The sequence below is a fragment of the Alligator sinensis genome, unplaced genomic scaffold (genome assembly GCF_000455745.1).
Source record: "Alligator sinensis unplaced genomic scaffold, ASM45574v1 scaffold90_1, whole genome shotgun sequence".
Taxonomy (NCBI): Eukaryota; Metazoa; Chordata; order Crocodylia; family Alligatoridae; genus Alligator; species Alligator sinensis.
Genome location: NW_005842275.1, coordinates 1,658,739 through 1,679,525, shown reverse-complemented (window position 1 = coordinate 1,679,525; position 20,787 = coordinate 1,658,739). Strand labels below are relative to the sequence as shown.

Genomic DNA, 20,787 nt, shown 5'->3' with positions numbered 1-20,787 from the left:
ACACGCGACAGCGCGGCGGAGGGGGGGGGGGGGGGGGGGAGGAGGGCTCCCTCCACGGCCTGTCGCATGTGCCGACCTGGAAGCAACATTCCCTCTAAGCTGGCTCTAAGAGGGAAAGCTGCCCAAAAGTTCCAGTGGCATACCTGGAAGGGCCAGGAATGCACCTGGAAGTGCCAGCGGCACTTGTCTTGGTGCCCCTGCTGCCTGGCCGGTGCTCTCAGGCGGGGGTGCCAGCCCCCCCAACCACCACCTATGCAGATAGCGCTACTGCGAGGGGGTGCACCAACACTATCAGCGAGCGCATGTGCACCCCTACACATTACCGCTACCACCTACCCTACCTCCTGCATAATCTATTGAGTGAATTTAGAGACACTGACTGATGCAGACACTGGGCCTGACTATCCTTGCAACCATTCATGTCACTGTACGAAGATAAGTTCCCTACCTCTGGAAAAATCTGCTAGGAATTCAGGAAGGTTCCCAAAGGAAGTTTGCAGTGAATTCAGTGAGAGTTTGTAAAATCCAGAGACATTTTGGACAAATGTTTCTCTACTATTCATTATGTCAGAAATGACCTGACCAGCTCCAGATTATAATGTCAAAAAGAACTTCTGACTTGATCTGTTGTATAAACACAGGCCATAGAATCTCACCGAGTAAATGCAATATCATCCTTTCTTATTATATAAGTAAATACCATCATCAAGGCCTAGAACCTGTTGTTGGACTAGATCCTAAGACATCCAGTTTCAATTTAAAGGATTCCAAGTGAAAGTGCCTCCTTCTTTGGCAGGGGGATAAATGGGTCATCCATTAGGATCATTAACATCACTGTTTAGCAATTGATTTTAGTTTTCAGTTGGCATGCCTACACGTGCGCTTTAATAGGCAGGTGCTTACTAATGTGCAAAATTAACGTGTCCCATAAAATATCATATGATTATGCTAATGGGCAGTAAAATAGGTTACTGTACATTAAGCATCACTTAAAAACCGTGCACATTTGTTACCGTCATTAAGGCAGCCTAATGTGCATTTGTCTAGTACCTCACACTGGTGGTACTAAATTTAATGTGCCTGAATACACATGTAGATGTGCCCAGTTAGGGCTGGAAATTAGCCTCATGCTGAAATAGAAAGCTGATGGGTAAGACCCTAGAGCCTAAATATTCTGGAATGCATGAAAATGGATAAAATATTGAAGAATGCTGCTCTACACCTACTGACCATGTACACGCGTTATGGTTCTGAGAGAGTTGCAGTGCTCCAGGTAGAAACCATGAGCACAGAGGCATTCACAGTTTCTCCCAGAACAAACCACAGTTTGCTTTCTGGAAGAAAAAAAAAATCTCTCAGATCTAACAGAGATCACTCCTGAGGATCAACACCTGTACACTTACCACCTTATCATAGAAGGAAATCAGGTTGGTCAGACATGACTTGCTCCTAGTGAATCTATGTTTCTAATCATCTTTTTCTCCTCTAGGTGTTTCACAGTGGAGTCCTTGAGGACCTGCTCCATGCTCTTTCCAAATATTATAGTCAGGGTGACTGGTCTATATACCCCTGTATTCTCCCCCTTCCCTTTCTTAAAATTGAGTATTATATTTGCCCTTTTGCAGTCATCTGGGACAAAATCCAACTTCCATGAGTTCTCAAAGATAACCAATGGCTCCAAAATTACCCAGCCAATTCCTCCAGTAGCCTCGGGCACATCCCATTCAGCTCTGCTGACACGATAGCATCCAGCTTTTCTAACTAGTCCCCAACCTGTTCTTCCACTACTCAAGGCCAAACATCAGCTACATAAAACCTGTGAGCTGGGTCTGGCTTGTAGAACACATTGGATTCAGTCCACAAAGCTGCGAGGCTTTTCATGTGCTCATGTCCATGATAAGGCTACATAGCAAAGAGCTGTGCTGAGGCCAGGGAGCTGTGCACATCCTGCTGTCATGCACTAAGATCAAGTGTAGCCTGAAGGCATCCTTTAGGTTGATTAGGTCAACCAGGCAGAAGGAAAGAGATGCCCAAATGGAATTGGAAAGGGTACAGTTAGAGTTCTGCTTTCTAGAGTTCTGTCATTCTATCATTTTCATAGACTTAAACGTACCAATTAAGTTCCACACATACATACCGACTATTCATATCAAGATATTATAATCCATGCACACACCATCTGAAGATAAAATGCAATCATTCATTTTGAAGTGAAGTTTCTGCAGAAGAGACAACCACGCAATAATTCTTTAATTACACTGTAATTATTAAGTATATAAAAGCATGTTAAATACTGTAAATTTCTTTATAATCAAATGATAATTATGTTCTTATATTTGTCTTCTAAAGAAACAGTCGTCTTGAGCCTGAAACAAGTAATTACATTTTGACTCATCTGGCTTCATCAAATTTGTAAAATTACACAATAAATCATGTAGAAACATGAAATTACTATATAAAGTCTATGACATTCAAATTACAGAGCTTATAGTAATATGTGGACAAGAGAAGCTGCTTTTTAGGTTTGTCAGATCTGACCACTTCAGAGAAGTCCCCAGAAGTCTTAGGACCAAATTCTCAGCTGGTATAAATCAGTTTATCTTCTTTGACTTCAGCGCTGTTATACCTGCATCCAAATGATTTCAACCCAGAACTTCAATAGCAAGAGTCCGTACCCACTTACCACCCAGTTACTATCCCCATGCCCAAAAGAGAGCTCTCGTCTATTAAATTATTACTTCTGCCTTCACCCCAGCTGAACCCAATGTCTGTGCTTGTATTCTTACTCAACACCATTCATTCTCAGAATTGTTGCCCTGTCATTCATTACTTCCTTGTTCCTCTAATCAGTAAGCATTGTGCACCCAATGGAAATGCATGCAACATAAAACAAGAGTGTAGGGACTCCAAAAAAGATAACTTAAGAAGAGACAGGAAAAGAACAAAAAGAAGGTGACATTTTGCAGCTCCCAGGGGACAGAGACATCTATCAGTTTAAGTGAAGGAAAGGCATTTGAGTAGGAAAGGAAGGAGTAAAACTACATTGGGAGAGCACTGGTTTAGAGAATGACATATTAACTCGCTAAACGTGGATTAAAGGGATTTAGGGTGGGGAGAGAGCTCAAAGACTTTGGACATTGCTACACAAGATGCTAGAAGCATAGTAGACTGCGCATCAGTGTGTCACAGTGAAAGCAGTGCTAATGCACAGTAGAATTAGTCTACTGCACATTACCATCACGTAAAAAACATGTGCCAGTGCACTGATTACAGTGCATTAAGTTAGTACCTGTTATTACAGTTACTAAACTTAATGTGCTGTAATTATGGCACGTTAATGCTCGTATAGACATGCCCATTGAGCTATAGTGAATTTATTTTTTAACTCAGGTTAGCCTTAAAAGGAATAAAGGCTTCGTCCAAATCATAGGGCTGAGTTTCAGACCGCTATGGACTTCTCAAAAACTGTACTGCCTATTTTCTTCTCAGAAGAAAGCGATACTTTGAAAATATACACACATTGCACATGATGGAAACACAATCAAGCATGCAGCATGGATGAAAGTCACTTCTTTGCAGAGGGCCAACACAAAGCCTATGGACAAACAATTTTGATGCCAGGCTGAAGAAGAAATTAAGTTACTTATATGCCCTGAAGTAGTCTCCTATACAGAAATGAATTGACAGAGTACAACCTCCCCCCCACCACACAAAAATAAGTATTTTAAAATAACTGTTGATAGTTAACAATTATTTCAAATGCAATTCGTGAAATATATTAACCTACTCTCAAGATTTAAACAAACAAACAAAACAAATCTATGCATGCCACACTGGTACATGACACACAGAGTTTAAAAGGCTGTTCATGTGTTAATAAATTACTACAAAGTTAAGGTATAATATTTGTTATATATTTAGTTTCCATCAAGAATTCATGGGTCTGGACTTGACATATTACACCCAAGGCATTCAAAACACTCAAAATAATATTGACTGATAAAGCTATGGTATGAAACAAGGTATCTTAAGGCAGCCAACACAGACAGATAGAACAAATTTTTTTCTTCATAATGTAACTGGGGTTCAGAAGTCTTCAAAACAAGAACTGTTTGCATTACTTAGGAAAGATTTTCTCCAATTCATCTATACAAGCACAGTTTAAGTGCTTTGGTCATTCTGAAAACTACATTGTCCGTCAATCAGGGAAACGAACCAGTGGACTCCAAACTATAGTCGAAGGAAAAAACATGGCTAAAATTACCAGTCCTTTACATTTATGCCATCTAAATACTGTCCTTTAATAAATGTCCAAGATTTAAGTAACTGAACTTTGTTTTTGTTTAGCTAGCACTCCTTAAAATTCCCATTAATATGTGCAGTTTGATTTTAGGGAATATATTCAAAAGTGCTTAAAGAGAGAGATTTAGGCACCGAAACACTCAAAGTTGTAACGCTTGGCTTATAGGTGCCTTCCTCATAATGGAATTCTCAAATCTAAGTTAGGTACACATCTTATTTCATTATATAGAGAATACTTTTAGGAAAAGGTGTGGGTGGGATTTAGGCATCTAAAACCAAGGCTCCCAGAAACCAGCAAGCTGGCTTACCGATCAGTTATCTTGAATCTGATTCTGCTACATCCCAGGTGAATACCTTAACCATCACACTATAATTTATTTCTCATTCTGTTTCTTCTCTGCCTCAATGAATAGTCATAGGAAGTGGCAACATTTCAACAGGAAAGACTGAGATTCATCCCAGCCTACCCAATAACCCTCACCCAGGAAGTAAGAAAGAGAGGTTTAAACCTCTCATTATATTCAAATGAAGAAAAGGTTTTGACAGCAGCCCTTCTATATCAATGCTCTAACCAGTGTGGGGCGCGGGAAATTACTTATATACCCAGCTAGCTCACACCAAAATGTCCCATCCCTACCTGATTTTTAGGCAAATCCTGATCTAGGAAGCACGCACCAAGAATACATAGTAGATCCATAGCTATAGGCAAAGATAGGCAGGGGAATGCTAGGCTGAGAGTGACTCTTGGGCTTAGATGAGAACTGGGACTCTCAGTAAGAGGGCAACAGGGCCTATAGTTCTGTACCAGAAGAATTGAATTTGACTATCAAAAATCTAGGCACAACAAGAGTCAGAAAGCAGCTAAGCAGGGGTTTTAAGGATCTCAATGGCAGTGAATAGCTGAAAATAGGCGACTATAGCAAGAGTTAGGTGCCTCTGTTTATGGCATTAGCCTTTAAGAGCCTAAGACATACTGAAACTGTGCGCAGTTTACACTCCATGGAAACAAGATCACTTTTGAAAATATGACTCAGATACTTATGGAATGTTACCCTTTGTGATCTGTGGCAATGAAATTTAAATATACTGCATAAATAGCACATGCTTTTTATTTGTCTTTACAACATCATGAAAACTAAATTTTCCTAGATTGTGTGCCTGACCTTATATTCCCTTACAGTATTAGATCAGTTCAACTCAACTTCAGATGAATAAAGTCAGTGTAACAGAACAGAGAATCAAGCTGCCCAATTGATTTGATGCATTTTTTTTTATATCCGTGCTCCTACAAGATTATTCAGATGAAGAGATGGACTCAGGGATCAAGGGATTTCACAACCTGTACTTTGATTCCATCCCATTTCCAAACAGAATCCTCCTGTCCTACTGAGGCTCCACTTTCAAGTGCTGAGCAGTTTGACACTGATCCAGCAAAGCACGTTGTTTTAAGCCTATACAATATTCACATGCTTAAGTACATGCATAAGTTTGTGCATGTATGTGTATGTGAATAGTCCCATGTACTTGGTCATGTGTATGTGAACATGGCTGTTGGATTGAGGTCAGTGTGCTCCACCTCCCAGCACTGAGCTCCTGTAATAGCAAGGTTTTTAAATGGTAATAAATATCCAAAGGCGATTGTTGTTAAATTGTTCTTAGTCATGTTCGTAACTGTCTTCAATTATGTTGATAACAGAATCATCTCTCCTAATGTTGTCTCAGAGTCTTGACTGTGAGTAGAGCTGATTCCAGTGTCAGAGTCAGTATCATTGATATCTAAATTAGTCACTCTACGAACAAAGTCAGACACCACAGTGCCTTTGCTGGAGTTCTCGCTGCCGTTGGCTTGTTCTTCACTGGGTGAAAATGTAGTTTCAATATTGTCTTTAACGTGTAGCAAATTAAACTCTTCTGCAAGGAGTTCATATTCTTTCTCCTTCTTTTGAAGTAGTAGCTCTCTGTAACTAAGTTCTTTTTGAATGGCATTCAAATAAGAATTGATTCTCAGGCCATCTTTCATACTTTTTTCCAGCTCAAGTTTAACACTTTCTAAATCTGAGTCTTCCAGTTCACCATTAGATGCCCCATTAGATGGAGACTCATCATCTCCATGTGTGTCAACGGACATACTTTTTACTTCTTCTTCAATTTCAGCATTGAGTTTTTTTATTAGTAATTTGTGATGTCTCAGTCCCTCTTCCACCTGCAAAATTCCATCACTGTTGTCTAAATATTCATGCATCTGATTTTGAGCAAATGGTATATTTGATTGTTGTTCATCCTCATTTGGACTGGTCATTAGATAAGAATTCTGCACATAGTTTTCTCCATCATTTGCTACTCGATCTAGATGGAATTTGGCTTCACATTCTTCAATCTCCATATCCAACTCTTTCATTCTGATGACTTGTTGATGAATGGTATGGTCTTGGGAAATGATCAGATGAATCAGGGTCTCCATACTGTCCCTCTCTTGCTGAATACTGTCTTGTTTAAGTTTGGCCAGTTTCCGGAAAGTCTTTCTGACAATTCTCTTTTGTTTGTCCACTGGCAATGTCTTCATGTAATTTGCTGGGCTGAGCTCCCATTGTCTTTCTGTGTTTTGAACTACCTTAGCTTCAGCTGTCCTCCACAATGGAAATGGGAGAAAAGCATCTGATTTCACCAGAACAAAGTGCAAATTAGGCTGTTCTTCCCCCCACGCCTTCCAAAGTCTCAAGATTTTTGTCAGAGGGGGGAGGACCCTTTCCGAGCCTCTCCATTTTTCTATGATACAATAATCACTAGCTTTTCCAAAAAGAAACTTTTTTTCCCCACATGTAGCTTGATGTTCTTCTAGCAGAGCTTGGATCACTTCTACACAGGTTGTGCGCTTTGTCAGTCCGCACACAATTTTCTCTTCTTGGCAAACCCAAATGACAATCTCCCTTTCATTTGAAGCCATGTCCTTGCTTGCAGATCTAAAGCAAAAACAAAAAACAAAACACCAAATGTAAGTCACACCTCTGAGATTCTTTCATAATGACTGGAATACAGCATCTGGGACTCTAAAGAGAACACCAGATATCATGAGACTGGAAATAAAAATCATGGAAGTTGGCAATGCTGGAACAATATGACTGCATCATACCAGATTTGTTTTAGAATAAGAAAAGTCATATTACCATTAGTATATATTGAAATATATTAACATCTATAACATGCATATGGATGTTCCCACGCCCTTAACAGGCAAACAGGGGTTGGGTCCTGTGCCCTCCCCCCTGCATGGCCGGATTGAGGCTGGTTAAAACACACCCACCTCTCCCCTCCCGTCTCCCACCCATTCGGCCAGATCAGGGCCAGGCCGTGCCCCCCTCCTCCCTATGCAGCCAGATCAGGGCCCTCCCACATGGCTTCATCTGGGCTGGGCCAGGCCATACCCAATACAGTCAAATCAGGGTTAGGCTACACCTCCTCTTGGATTGGGAGTTGAGTAGATTAGGACCAAGCTATAGTCCCTTCCCCCATGGGAGCCAATCACACCTGAGCTATACCCTCCCTCCCCACCCCCATAAGGCTGGATTGCACCCTGCCTCTGCTCTGTGCACCAGGTCAGGCCTACTGGCTGGATCCAGCCCATGGACGGACTCAGCACTGTCTGTCTGGCCCAAGGAGGAAAAAGGTTGAGCAACATTGGTCTAGGGTAACAGAAATAATACCAGAGTTTCTCAACTCTTGTGACCATGGCATCCAGCATGGGGGACTCCCCAGTTTGGGAAATTTGGCAGTGGAGGAACTATGGCAAATAACACTTCTAACAGTTCCCCCATCACAAAATTTAGCTCCATGCACCAGAGCAGACCCACCAGCCAGGTCCACCCTGTGGAGGAACCTGGCACTGCCCATCCTGCCTGTGGATCAAAAAGGCTGGGCCCCCTCATCAATACCAGAAAGAGCTGGGCTACACTACTGATTCACCGGGGATTTTCTAGGTAGGCGACTAGGTGCTATAGAACTGGGACAAGTGAAAGAAGAACATGGCTATTTGATCCTCCTATGAAACATCTTCAAGCAACTCTTCCTGTTGCTTAGGAAAAGGAGTAGCATGCACTAGGAGCTAGCGAGTTTGTCCTTTTTTCTTAGGAGAGAATCTCGTTTATTCTACAGTCACATTATTTGTGTGAATGCATGTATATTAATTAAATTTAGCATCCTATTTATCCATCATCTCAGTATGAACTACTGGGGTTTTTTCTCATAATTAAATTTCTTAGTGATCTTGGGAGAACTTGTACAAACCACAAAGATCTAAGTTATATTTTTACTTTAGCAATTTGCAGGGCTACAATGCTTCTAACCCAGGGGTGGGCAAAATATGGCCCACAGGCTGGATCTGGTCCACCAGCTGATTGAATACGGCCTGCAGGCAGAGACCCACCAATTAATTACACTTGGTCTGGTCCTCAGCTGCCTCTGCTGCACTCGGCATGAGGCCAAGTCCCACCCAAAATAGCACATGCTGTGCTCCCAGCCTCCCCCACCAAAGGATCCCAGCCCCAGCCACAGCTTCCAGGCAGGGCTGCTGCAGAAGAAATTGATGGGCTCCCCCAGCCTCCAGTGACTTCTCTTCTTGTCCCTGCTACAGCGCTCCAAGCAGCAGGTAGGGAGGAAAAGCCGAGGCACTGAGGGGAGTGAGGTAGGCAGTGGGCTCTGCCTGCACTTTGCTTCGGCCCCATCACATATGGCTGGGTGGGCGAGCACATGGATACAGGGGGAATATGAAGGAGTTTGGCTGCCCACAAAGGACCACCAGGCAGGCATGGAACTGGCAGGTGTGTGGGAGCAGCAGCAGCAGAAGGATCCAGTGTGGGCTTGGCCACAGCCCCACCACGCAGGCATAGGACAGGCAGGTGGGGTGGGAGCAGCAGCAGAAGGATCCAGTATGGGCTTAGCTGCAGCCCCACTGGGCAAGCATAGGACAGAGGCCAAGACAGCTGGTGGCCCCAGGCTCGTTCCCCTTTCCCCTGACCCTCTTCTCCTAGAAGCTTCCCTTGTTGCCTGCTAGTGGCAGATGCTGTCTCACCCCTTTGCAGCATGCTGTGAGCCAGGCAGGTAGCGCTGATACCTCCCTCCCCCAGCCTGTGGAGGAGCTGGGCTCAGCCACATTGGAAAAAAGCATGTGGGGGAAGTCAGGGGATTGAAGCACCCCACAGACAACCCCCCAACTCATCCACATCCTAACCACACACCTTATACCCCCCCATCCCACATCTCTACTGTACCTACACATGCCCCCACACTCCCCCTAAATACATCCACCCCCACCCCAAACACCCCCCTCTCCCCCCACAATATACAAGAGTAAAACTTTATTGTGAGCTATTATGCAATCGCCTCCATATACACTATGCAATCACACAGAAATCAGGACAAAAATGAAACGTTATAGTAGAAGTTTGATTTTTTTTAGTACGATTTGTTTTTTTCCTGGTTCTAAGATGGCAACCCCCTCTCCCCAAAGGACTATTCCCAGGGCAAGGGGAGGAACTTCTGGCAGCAAAGGTCAAGAGTTAGGGGTGGGACTTCCGGTCCCAAATGGTAACTAGGGGGCAGGGCACCTGCCAAAAGGCGGGTTACACTTATGGCCCTCAACAGCTCACCAAAACTTGTTAAGTGGCCCTCCAGTCAATATAATTGCCCACCCCTGTTCTAACCTATAGTAAAAAGCGCATTAATATTATAGAAAGAGATCACTGTTACTCTTCTGTTGAAACATTGTTAACAGGGTCCACTTAATAATTCTGTGTGCTTTTTTGTCAATTTCCTCTTTTAAATGGTAGTTACTGAAAGGCAACCACTTTACTAGGATTTATTTAAAAATAAATAAATAAAAATAGATGCTTAAAACAGATTTATGAAGCATATCATATGTATTAACAAAATCCCAGATAACAGCAGCAAGTAATCACTAAGCTACAGATCTGTGCTCACACCACACAAAACAAGAAATCACCTGATCAAATAACACTGAAATGCGATATGTTCAACACGGGTGAACATATCGCAGGCCATAAAGTCAATATTTATCATTTTTAGAAAGTTTACACAGCACAGGATGCCATAGAAATGGGTTTTACTTGCTGAGAGAAAAATGAAATGAACATGAATAAAGTATTACAACAGAAGGCAGCTATGAAGGTCAACAAGCTGAATGTTCACTTTATACTGTAGTATGTAAAAAGAAAAGTCCAGAATAGAATATAGAGTTACTATAAGTGCTAGGTGTGAAGTTAAGATTATACAAATGAATATAATAGTTACTAAACATAACTAATACGTTTCCAAATAACCCTGACACCTACTTATAAAGAAATAAGTTAAACTCAATTTATAGATCAATTAGCAGTCCATGATTTTGAAAGTGGAAAAAGCTGACTGAGAAAACTAAAAATGTAAACTACAAAATTGTTTCCCACACTGAAACGTTATTGTTATACTTAAAGGTTTTTGTTTGTTTGTTTCTCTTTTAATAATATGTTAATTTCCATTAACACATACTAAAGTCTCACCCCATCAGTGGGCTCATCTACACATGCACATTAAGGCGCAGCAATAAACTTCAGCATATATCACGCTAGAGTTTATTGCTCCTGGGCATCATATTTACATGTGCACCTGAGACCACAGCACATTGTGCTGGGTCAGAGCAACCCCGGCTGGCAGGGTACCTGGGGGTCAGCCTGCCACCTGGAGCTGCTCCAACCCAGTTTAACGTGCTGTGGAGGAGCTGGTTGGGAAGTGGGTGCTATAGTTTGGGCTAGCCAATAGGCAATCCCTACAATGAAGTACCTGCCTGCCCCAGCCAGTCATGTCAGCATCTACATGTGCACTGCTGTGGCATTTACTGGTTTCCTGTGGCCTAATAGGGACAGTAATCATTTCCTGTGGAGCTAATTAGGCGATATTAACTGGGCACATCTACACAAGACATTTATTGTGGAGTTACCCAAGGTGGTTCCTGCTTGCTCCTGTTTTCCTGGGATTTTATATATACTCTCGGCATATTGATACTCTTCCTTTTCTTCATTCCGAGTTTCGGTAGAATTCCATCTTCAGTCCTACTCAGTGTGTTGAAAGTACATGCCCGATTACACAAGTTAAGCAAAAGCTCTCTTTTGCTCCAGCCCCGCCACCCATCCCCCCCGAAACTACTTTAAACAACTTGTCTGGCCAGTCTTGGGCATTTATAAGTGCATTATATCTACAAGTAAATCTAACCACCATTGATAGGATGCTACTGTTACTGACACTTGCCTGACACTGTTGGAGTTATACCTTGCTGTTAATTTTTAATACAGAATCCACCAGGCGTTTAACAAGCAGGTTGTTGGAAGGATATTGCTTATTATAGAAATTCCCTTTAGAATTCTTGTAAGAAATCACGACTAGCTATTATGACAGAGAAAAACATGAGAATGTCACATCATGTCTCATTGTAATTTTTGGATTTTATCATTTCCTATCTTATCATTTTTACTTCTCAGGACGAACACCATCCAACATTTAATTTTAGGCTCTTTGTAGCAGGGACTGTTTTCTTCACTTTGTAGAGCACTTCATCCTAGGAAGTCCTGATCCATGATTGAGGTTCTGACATACTACACCACTGCCCACCACTGCCTTTTATTTGAAAGTCAGAAAGGGGGGGGGGGGAAGGGAAGCATAAAAATTAATAAATGCTTGCCTCAAAACTGTTTACAGAATGATTTCACCATTAATTATTTTTATAGTTTCAGTCAGAATACCCAATTTTTTTTTGTATTCATTAGGTAAATTAATCTATTTTTGCCTTCAAATTTTGATCTGAGTTAATTAATCTCATATCATCCTACGTTACTACACACCAATAGTACCTTTAAAAAAAATAAAAAAAAAATCAAATTTGCTTTGTCATTTTCCATTACAGTAAACCAATATGATCCAACATATCATAAAAGCCTTTCAGAAAAAAAATAATTCTTTAATTAAAATTAATTCAGCTAATACCAAACAAGAATGCTGTTAACCTGGATTCTGCTTCTCAGTCACAGCATAACATAATTATTATAGAGGTTTGGTTTCAGGATACAAAATATGTTTAATATTAAAAAAAACAATTTCTCATTATATTATGCCTTGCTCAGAAGATGGATTTCTGCCCAATGAACATTTAGGACCATCTGCTGGTTTATTTTTCAACTTCTGTGTGCTTCTTAAGCAGCTGTGGATTTGTTTGAACTTGAATGTGAGTCTTCTGGAAATTAAGGGCAAAATTCCTCCAAGTTTTGGGGGGAAATTGTCTTTAGATGTTTGGGGAAGTTTGAAACTGAACTGCATAGCTCTAGTCCCTTTTTGTAACAAGCCTGAACCAGATCCCCGATTCTAAACAATTCTTAAGCGCTGGAAATCTGACCTGGATCTGCATTTTGCAAGTTGGAACCATATCAAATGGATACATTATTTTATTTTCATTTTTTTGCTTAGTAACTTCTTGTCCTGTGTGTTCTACTATTATGGCTCAGTTATTTTTTCTCATTCTAAACAATTCTACTCTTGCGTAATTCCTTCTTATAAGAAATAAGGGTCCTGAAATGGATTTGTGTGATTTTCAAGTTCTACCTAACTAGAACTAAGATACGTTGTGAGAAAATATCTAAACTGTTTTTTGCAGCAACTGCCCAGATAGCAAGCTGAAAAAACAAAACAAAAGTTATTTCAAGTCCAATTATTTGCCTCCTATGCCTGGCTCTTTCCTGTCAGATAACTCTCTCGCCACCCACAGAGGTTTCCATTCTGAGCCCAATGGCCAGGATGCCTTCAAGGCAGCTTATGGCTGCTACCCTTCCTGCCTTAGCAGTGTCCCTACTGCTTAAGCAAGGTCCTGCCTACTGTACTGTTAAGTAGTTAACTCCGCAATATATACTTAGACTAGGGACAGACATTACACATAAACTGGTTTAAGTGAACAGAAACTGGTTTAAACCTGTAACAGAACAGAAGGTCAGTTCACATAAACCAGTTTGAAAATGTTGGAACTGGATGAATGTAGTATCAGACTTAACTGATTTGGGTCAAACTGGTTTATGAAATTTCTGCTACGCGGCCGAGACCCTCCCCCACGTGCTGTGCAGCTGCAAGCCGCACGCCAGGGCCTGGCAGCTCCGCCACAACGCCGTCCAGGACCGGCTGGTGAGGGCCATCCCGGCCGCTGCGGGGCAGGTCTCCATCAACCGCACCGTCCTGCACGGTCGACGCGCTTATCGTGGGAACACTTGGAGCTTGGGACCCCAGTAACGAGAGCATCCTGCGTGCCTGCCATGTCTCCCGCCGTTACGCCAAGCTGATGCACTGCCTCATGGTGTCCGACACCATCCGGTGGTCCCGCGACATTTACGTGGAGCACATCACGGGCCACCGCCAGTACACGGACCCCACCAGGAGAACAGCCGCCGGACCGGACCCAGAGGGGACCGCCTGAACACCCCCCTCTGCACCAGATGGACCTTTGCTTTAAGAGAATTCATCAGAAACGGACGACGACCCTGCACAACCCGAAGAGGACCCCCGCGATAGACTGCATCTAGACTGAGAGAGAAAGAGGATAGAAACACACAAACCCGTGACAATGGTCCGCATTGGTGGAAGTGGTCCGAGGAAAAAGTGTCTCAGTGTCGCGAAACCCCTCCCTCCCCTTCCCCCCCTCCCCCTACCCCCGGGCTTAGTTGGCTAACTTTGTATTGTATGTAACCTAGTTGCGTTCCCCACCTCACCCCCATCCTTCTGTTGTTAGTCCCTCGCCCGGGCACTCTGTATTTCCCTATCAGCTTTGTCATTTTTTTTTTGGATTTACAATCCTTAACATCTACTAATAAAGTCAATCAGACTTAACTGATTTGGGTCAAACTGGTTTATGAAATTTCTGTCCCAGATCCTTTCCTTGTTCAAGTTAAATCACAGTTCCCCAACATCCCAGCATGCTGTCTGCTCCATCAGAGAAGGGTTGGCAGGGGAAGAAGGGGGGGGGGCAGGGATTGCCCCACCCCCAGGTCAACCCCAGCTGGGGTCTGGAGCTTGAGTGGGGAAGACCCAGATCCCACTTAAACTTACTGCTGCGACTGTGGGCTACAAATCCCAGAGACACCTGGAAGCAGCCCCTGCCTGTGCCTGGAAGCAGGAAGAAGTGATGAGCAACCCTGTATTCTTGCTGCTGTGATTCTGGACTGCAAATCCTAGAAACCTAGGGGGCAGCAGGAAGAGGAAGTGAACACACCGCCTGTGCTGGTTGTGTACCAGAGAACTGTCCCTCAGCTTCTGGCCTGAGCCACTGCAGATATATGGCTGCATTTTCTGAATCAAAAAAAAGTTAAAGTATGTGTCCAGTTGTTCCTCAGTTTAATCTCTGCATCTTGGACTAACCTGCAAAGATTGGATCGATTCAACCTCAGGCTTTTTGACAGTCTCTGCTTAGCCAAACTGCCTATGCCTTCGAATAATAGAAGCCACACCTACCTAACTGGGTTATGTCTTGGTGGATTTCCTAAGGGCAGAAGAGTAGAAGGACTTGTCTCCCCAATACACAGGCTGTTACAGTAACAGTAGCAGTAATTCCATAGCCTCAGGGTGGCAAGGTATTAGAATGGAGCCACCATCTTCTTAGTGGAAAATGCCGATGAATCTACATAGAAATCAGAGCCACTGGTCCTATCCCAATCCTCCTCTGCCCCTAAAATCTATGGGCACTGAGGCAGCTTCTTTGTCTGAAGCAAGTATAAGGCATGTAGATACCCAATACCGGGTCCCATAATCCTGTGCTTTCTTCCCTTCTGTATGACGCTCTTGTATGGCCATTTCACAACTACTGAGTGGGAGAAAGACTTTTTACATCAGTACTGTGCAGGCCGGGAGCGACCTGAGCCCTTTTCCGCGCTGCACGCGGGCTGTGGCCAGCAGCCCGGGCACGCCGGGTTGGAGAGGGAAGGCCGTCGAGCTGGAATTAGGCACAAACGCATATCGGTAGTTTAAAGATCGTTTACTTACACCGAGATGGCAGTGGTGCAGGCAGGTAAACTTGATTGAGTTGCGGTTACAAACAGGAAAGAAAACAAAACTCGAACCTGCAGGGCACGAGGGTACGTCGCAAAGGGTTTTCGGCGATGGGAAGATGTAAAACACGAGGGTACGTCACAATGGGTTTCGGCGACGGGAAGATAAACCTGCAGGACTCGAACCCGGGTAGAAGAGCTCTGAGATCGGTTAAGGATTCACACGAAGTTTGCTAGGCTCCGTGGGTCCGGTTCTTTTGCGCGCGGGAAGGGATACGTCTGGACTGCAAATCGGCGACGGGGAGAGGCTAGAGGTTGATCAGACCTCCGTTGCCTGCTTGAAACGCACTGGGTCCGTAAGGATCCGCAGCGCTTAGAAATCTTCACACAGCGTGAAGATCTCTTCCTCCCGGTGTTCGTGGAGTCCTCCAACTTGGGCGGAAACCACTCAAGCCTTTTATACGGCTAGCAAGCCAATCACTAGCTGCCATGTGTGAATAATTTATAACTGGCCAATAATGGGACTCAAATTAGCATACAAATGGTGGGAACTCTTTGCAACGAGCATTTCTGTGCTGCAACAAAGAAATGCACCCTGCAAAGAAAGCTTCAAATTGGCGGGAAATTCTCCCTTGCACCGGGGTTCTCTTTTGCAGCAGAGAACTCCACCATGCAAAGAAGCTATAATTTAGCGGGAACAATTTAGCAGTGCCGAAGCACACAAAAACAAAAATCACATCCTTTGGGTTGTGACAAGTACCATAAAAAACACAAAACAAAACAAACAAACAAACAATCAACAAAGCACACCACAAAGGACCATGTGGTTCAGCATTACCTTTCCAGTGCAGCAACTCTAAGAAAGACCTACCGCAGAACTCAGACTGGTTTGAGGAGAAATAAATTTGATCAAAACAGAACAGAGACTTACCGTTATCATCTGGTACTGTTACAGACAATGAAATCCTCTTTTATATTTAGGTACGTTATTAAAAAAAAATGAGATAGTTTGTTTTAGTTTGTTTTGCACCTTGCTTTGTGATATTTACACAAGGAAAAGAAGAAGGTAGGGGAGGGTTGTTTTTTGCTGTTTTTAAATATTGGAGTATTTCAGGGACTTTTTAATAACCACATTAAACCAATTTAATTTAGCTAGCTGGATAGCATTTAATATATTCTTGCTATCATTTTATCTGCATTTTCTGTGTCTCAACTACATAGATCTTGTCTCTCTTCAAACCCTATGCTGTTAAAAAGACTTTCATAAAATATATTTTAATTAGTAATAGTTGTCAGGAGTTACATTCTATATTATCATTTTCCTTCTTGAATTTACAACCAGTTTTACATTTCTATTGGAGCAGACTGCTATCATTTCAGACTAATTGCAAAATATATTGATAATGAAGCAATGAAAATTTGCAAGGTATGTATAAAAACATTTTTCCAAAATCTAAACTTCTGGTCACTTTATCACCTATAACTCTTGTCGCACTAAGACAAAGCCAGTAAAATACTTTTTAATAAATAAATAAAACAAAGTTATTGCATCATAAAATGGGTTAATGCCACAGGAATATCATGGATCAATACAAAAAAGGGTTCTAGAAAAAGATCTAGACATTGCACTTATTTCCATCGTGGACATGTGGCTGATTAGAAGCCAAATACTGATAAAAGTCACCCTGGGCTTTATGCTACCTGCAAAACAGAGTCAGTATGGCTGAATTAGCCAGTTTTCTAGGCAGATGGATGGCAGAGGTACTGCAGAATAATGAAAACTGTAATATAAAGTTATATTTGTAACTATGTTGACATACTAAATACATGCGAACAAACAGGTAACAGTTGCTCTAATTGGAACGTTTCACTCTGTTCAAGATAATTGGAATATTCATGGAAGAATTACATAAGAAGGTAAAAATTGCCATTTCCCGAGTCACACCTTAAGTCCATCTTGCCTGGCATCCTGTCACAGTGGCAGTGAGAGTCAACACTGAAAGGAACAGTAAATTGGTTATGACCAGGGTTTTTTCCTCCTATTCCTTTCACATGCAGCATCCAACATTTAAGCTATAGTAAGTTCTAATTCAGAGGCTGTATTCTTAACTCCCATGCTAATAATCACTCATGCCCCTTTCCACTAAGAACTTGTCCAATCAGTCCCTTTTTGAATCTGGCTAAGTTGTCAGCTTCCACAACATTTGGTGGCAATGAGTTCCATATTTTAAATTATGCATGGTGTGAAAAAGAATTTCCCTTTGTTAGTTTTAAACTTACTACCTACTAGTTTCATTTTGTGACCCACTAGTTCTTGTATTGCAAGAGAGTAAGTTATAAATCCCTAATTACTTTCTCTTCACCATTTAATATTTTGTAAATGCTTATGTCCCTTATGGAGATTCTCTTTAAAAATGCATCTGTTGAGAGCATAATGATGATTCGGCAAGTATATGGATGTCATCCCTTCAGATGTTGCTGATGCTCTACAAATCTCCAATGCTAATGGAGATACTTTGCCTCTCAGCCTTGACTCTGAAATGATTTACAGAATGCTTTCCATTACCCTCAGGGTACACATTCTCTATAACTTACATCCACATCTTAAATCTGTCTTCCTGTCAGACAAACACTTTGTCTCTATTATATATCAATGGCATATATATATATGGTAGTTGGATATTAGTCAAAAAAATTCCCGGAATTTCTGAAAGTAACCATCATCAAGCCTGTTGAGAAGTCACAGTGCCAGGACAGATGGTTTAACTGTTGTACCTGCATTTTATTGTGGTACAGTGGCAGAGCACGGTTTTAAGAGCAAAGAGGGAGCTAAACGCCTTATTTTGGAACCAGAAGTTCTAGTTTTTCGTGTGTCTTTTTGTCTCAGACCAACACGGCTACCAAGTACAGCCCTGAAACATGAAAGATACTGAATTTTAGCTGATTTTGGATTTTAAATTTCATTGCAGAACAACAAGGAAGTTTTTTTTTTTTTTTTGCCTCCCTGCCTGCCATCTGACACCTCCAGGGAAGGAATTCTACCTGATCAACACATCAAAGAGCTACTCAATACAGCTCACAAAGACACTCACAGACCCAGCGGCACAGACTTCCACTTTCAGTTCCCTCTGTGCAAAAATAAAGTTTATTTCCTACCTACGGGGACTTTTTACCATCTACACTTTTCCCAGAGCCTGATGAAGAGACTTTGATCCCAAAAGCTTGCAGAAAAGGACAATTTTCTTGCCATGTTCCAGTCGGTCTAATAAAAAGGTATCATTTTGGAACCAAGAGTTCTAGAAATAAAGACATACAAAAAACTAGAAGTGCTTTCCAAGTTGAATTTCAGTAGCATTAGGAACTTGTCCCCCTGGTGGGAGGGTTCAAATCGTTGAATGCAGATGTAATTCTGGAGAACCAGCTATTGTACAGATATGATACCAACAGAACCATCAGTAGCTTTATAATTGAAATAAACAGCAAAGCATTCAGTAATTTTAATTTTCTGGCAAGGTTAAGTGCAGACAGCTTGGATGCTCCAGGGACAAGATATTTGGGGCCTGCAGCAGAATTCCAGGTTTCAATGACAGCCCACTGTGGGAAAAGTAGTCTACCCGGTTTAGAGGAAATTACAGTAAGGTGGGTATACAACTAGGTGGAAAAAAATATAGTTAGAGCAGTTTTCAGTAGCTCACTCCAAAATTAAAGGAATGGATCAAGGAGGATTCTTCAGTATTATTCAATATTTTTATTAATGACTTGGATGATACATGAGAGAATGCACTTATTATCACATCTACAGACGTGACCCAGCTGGGAAGAGACTGCAAGCACTTTGGGGCTAGGATTGGAATTAAAATGATCTTGACAAAGTGGAGAAATGAACTGAAATGTACAGGACGAAATTCAATAAGGAGAAGTGCAAAGCACTTCACTAAGTACTATATTAGGTACTAATCAACTGCACAAAAACAAGACGAGGAATGGAATGGCTGGGTAAGCATTAGTTCTGTAGAAACGGATATGGAGGTTACAGTGCATTAGAAACTAAATAGGATTCAATAAGGTCATGCTGTTATAAAAAAATAAAAATGCCAACTCTATACTAGGGAGTATAATCAAGAGTGTGTTTATCATTCTACTCTACTCAGCACTGGTAAGGCCCCAGTACTGAAGTACTTAATCCAGTTTGGATACCATACCTCATGAAAGATGCAGATCAACTGGAGAGAGTCTAGAGGAAAGCCAAAACAAGTGATCAGAAGCCTAGAAAACGTGACCTATGAAGAAAGCTTGAAATAACTTGCTTTGTTTACCCTAAAGAAAGAGAACAGAGAAGATGCGAGAATCAAGTGTTTTTTGGTGACAGCATGGGTGTATTACTTCTATGGGAGACAAATGGTGGAGTAACAAGCTACTGCAGAGAGGTAGATTACAATAGGACAAGTAGTAAGGGGAATGCAACAAGGGGTATTTGCATATACACTTTCAAATAACCTGGGAGAATTTTCCTAGATTTGTTCTCTGTCAGAGCTGATTTGGATCAGCGCCTCAACACAGTGGAACTTTCCAGCACAAGGCACGGTAAGGCAGGGGAAGTCTCGGCATGGTGAAGAGTTCCAGCGTGGATAGAGTTCCCGCCGAGGAAATGCAGATTTGCATAACACGATTGGCCGATGTTAAATTATTCTCATGTGGCGGCTGGCAATTGGCTCGCTAGCCGTATAAAAGGTTAGGGGCATTTCTGCCCTAGTTGGAGAACTCCGCGATTCCCCCTGGAGTAGAACTCCGGGCAGTTTGATCACCTGCCAACGACTCCCCGTCGACGAAGCCTTGCGACGTATCCTCCGTGTTGCATGCCCGAGTTAGACCTGAGCTACCCGGTCTACAAGAGCTCCTCGATTACCGATTAGAGATTAGAATTGTTGCAACTACGATTGCCTGCGCTGTACACGACTCTACAGTGTAAGTAAAGCCATCTCTGTTTTTTCCAATTGATACGTGTCTCGTCTGTGCCTAATTCCGCTCCGGTGATAGAGAGTACCCATCTGCCCGTCACAGGATCGCAGCTGCAACCCCAGCTAGCGTTCCCGAGGGCTCCCGATCCTCGGTCCCCCCTCGGCCCCCACATTCTCCTGGTAGAGAAACGAATCCAGAGCTGCATGTACAGATGTTCAAATACTAAAGCCCTGCAGAATGGAAATCTTGCAATGATAACATTGTGAAGACACTTAACTTTGCCAAATGCATGCATCTCAGACTGTTCTGTAGGCTCCTATAGTCTGCCTGGTGACAAATGGCAGAAGAGCAAAAAGGTAGCTCTGATTGGCTGACTCACACTGCTCAGGTCAAGCCGTTTCCCTGCAGCACAATGTAGGGATAGTGAAGAGGAAGTGTTCTGCTCCCTGCTGGAGCAGCAGAG

General features: G+C 42.4%; 1 protein-coding gene across 1 annotated transcript in view; it reads right to left on the bottom strand.

Annotated features, from left to right (window-relative positions):
• Positions 1–4,008: 4,008 nt before the first annotated feature.
• The window catches only part of RASSF9 (Ras association domain family member 9), a 38,287-nt gene continuing 21,508 nt past the window's right edge, over positions 4,009–20,787 (bottom strand). Inside the window, exon 2 of the mRNA XM_006027919.2 lies at positions 4,009–7,262. Within this exon, the coding sequence (XP_006027981.1) occupies positions 5,984–7,262 (1,279 nt within the window). The 3' untranslated portion in view covers positions 4,009–5,983. The remainder of the gene's footprint in view (positions 7,263–20,787) is intronic.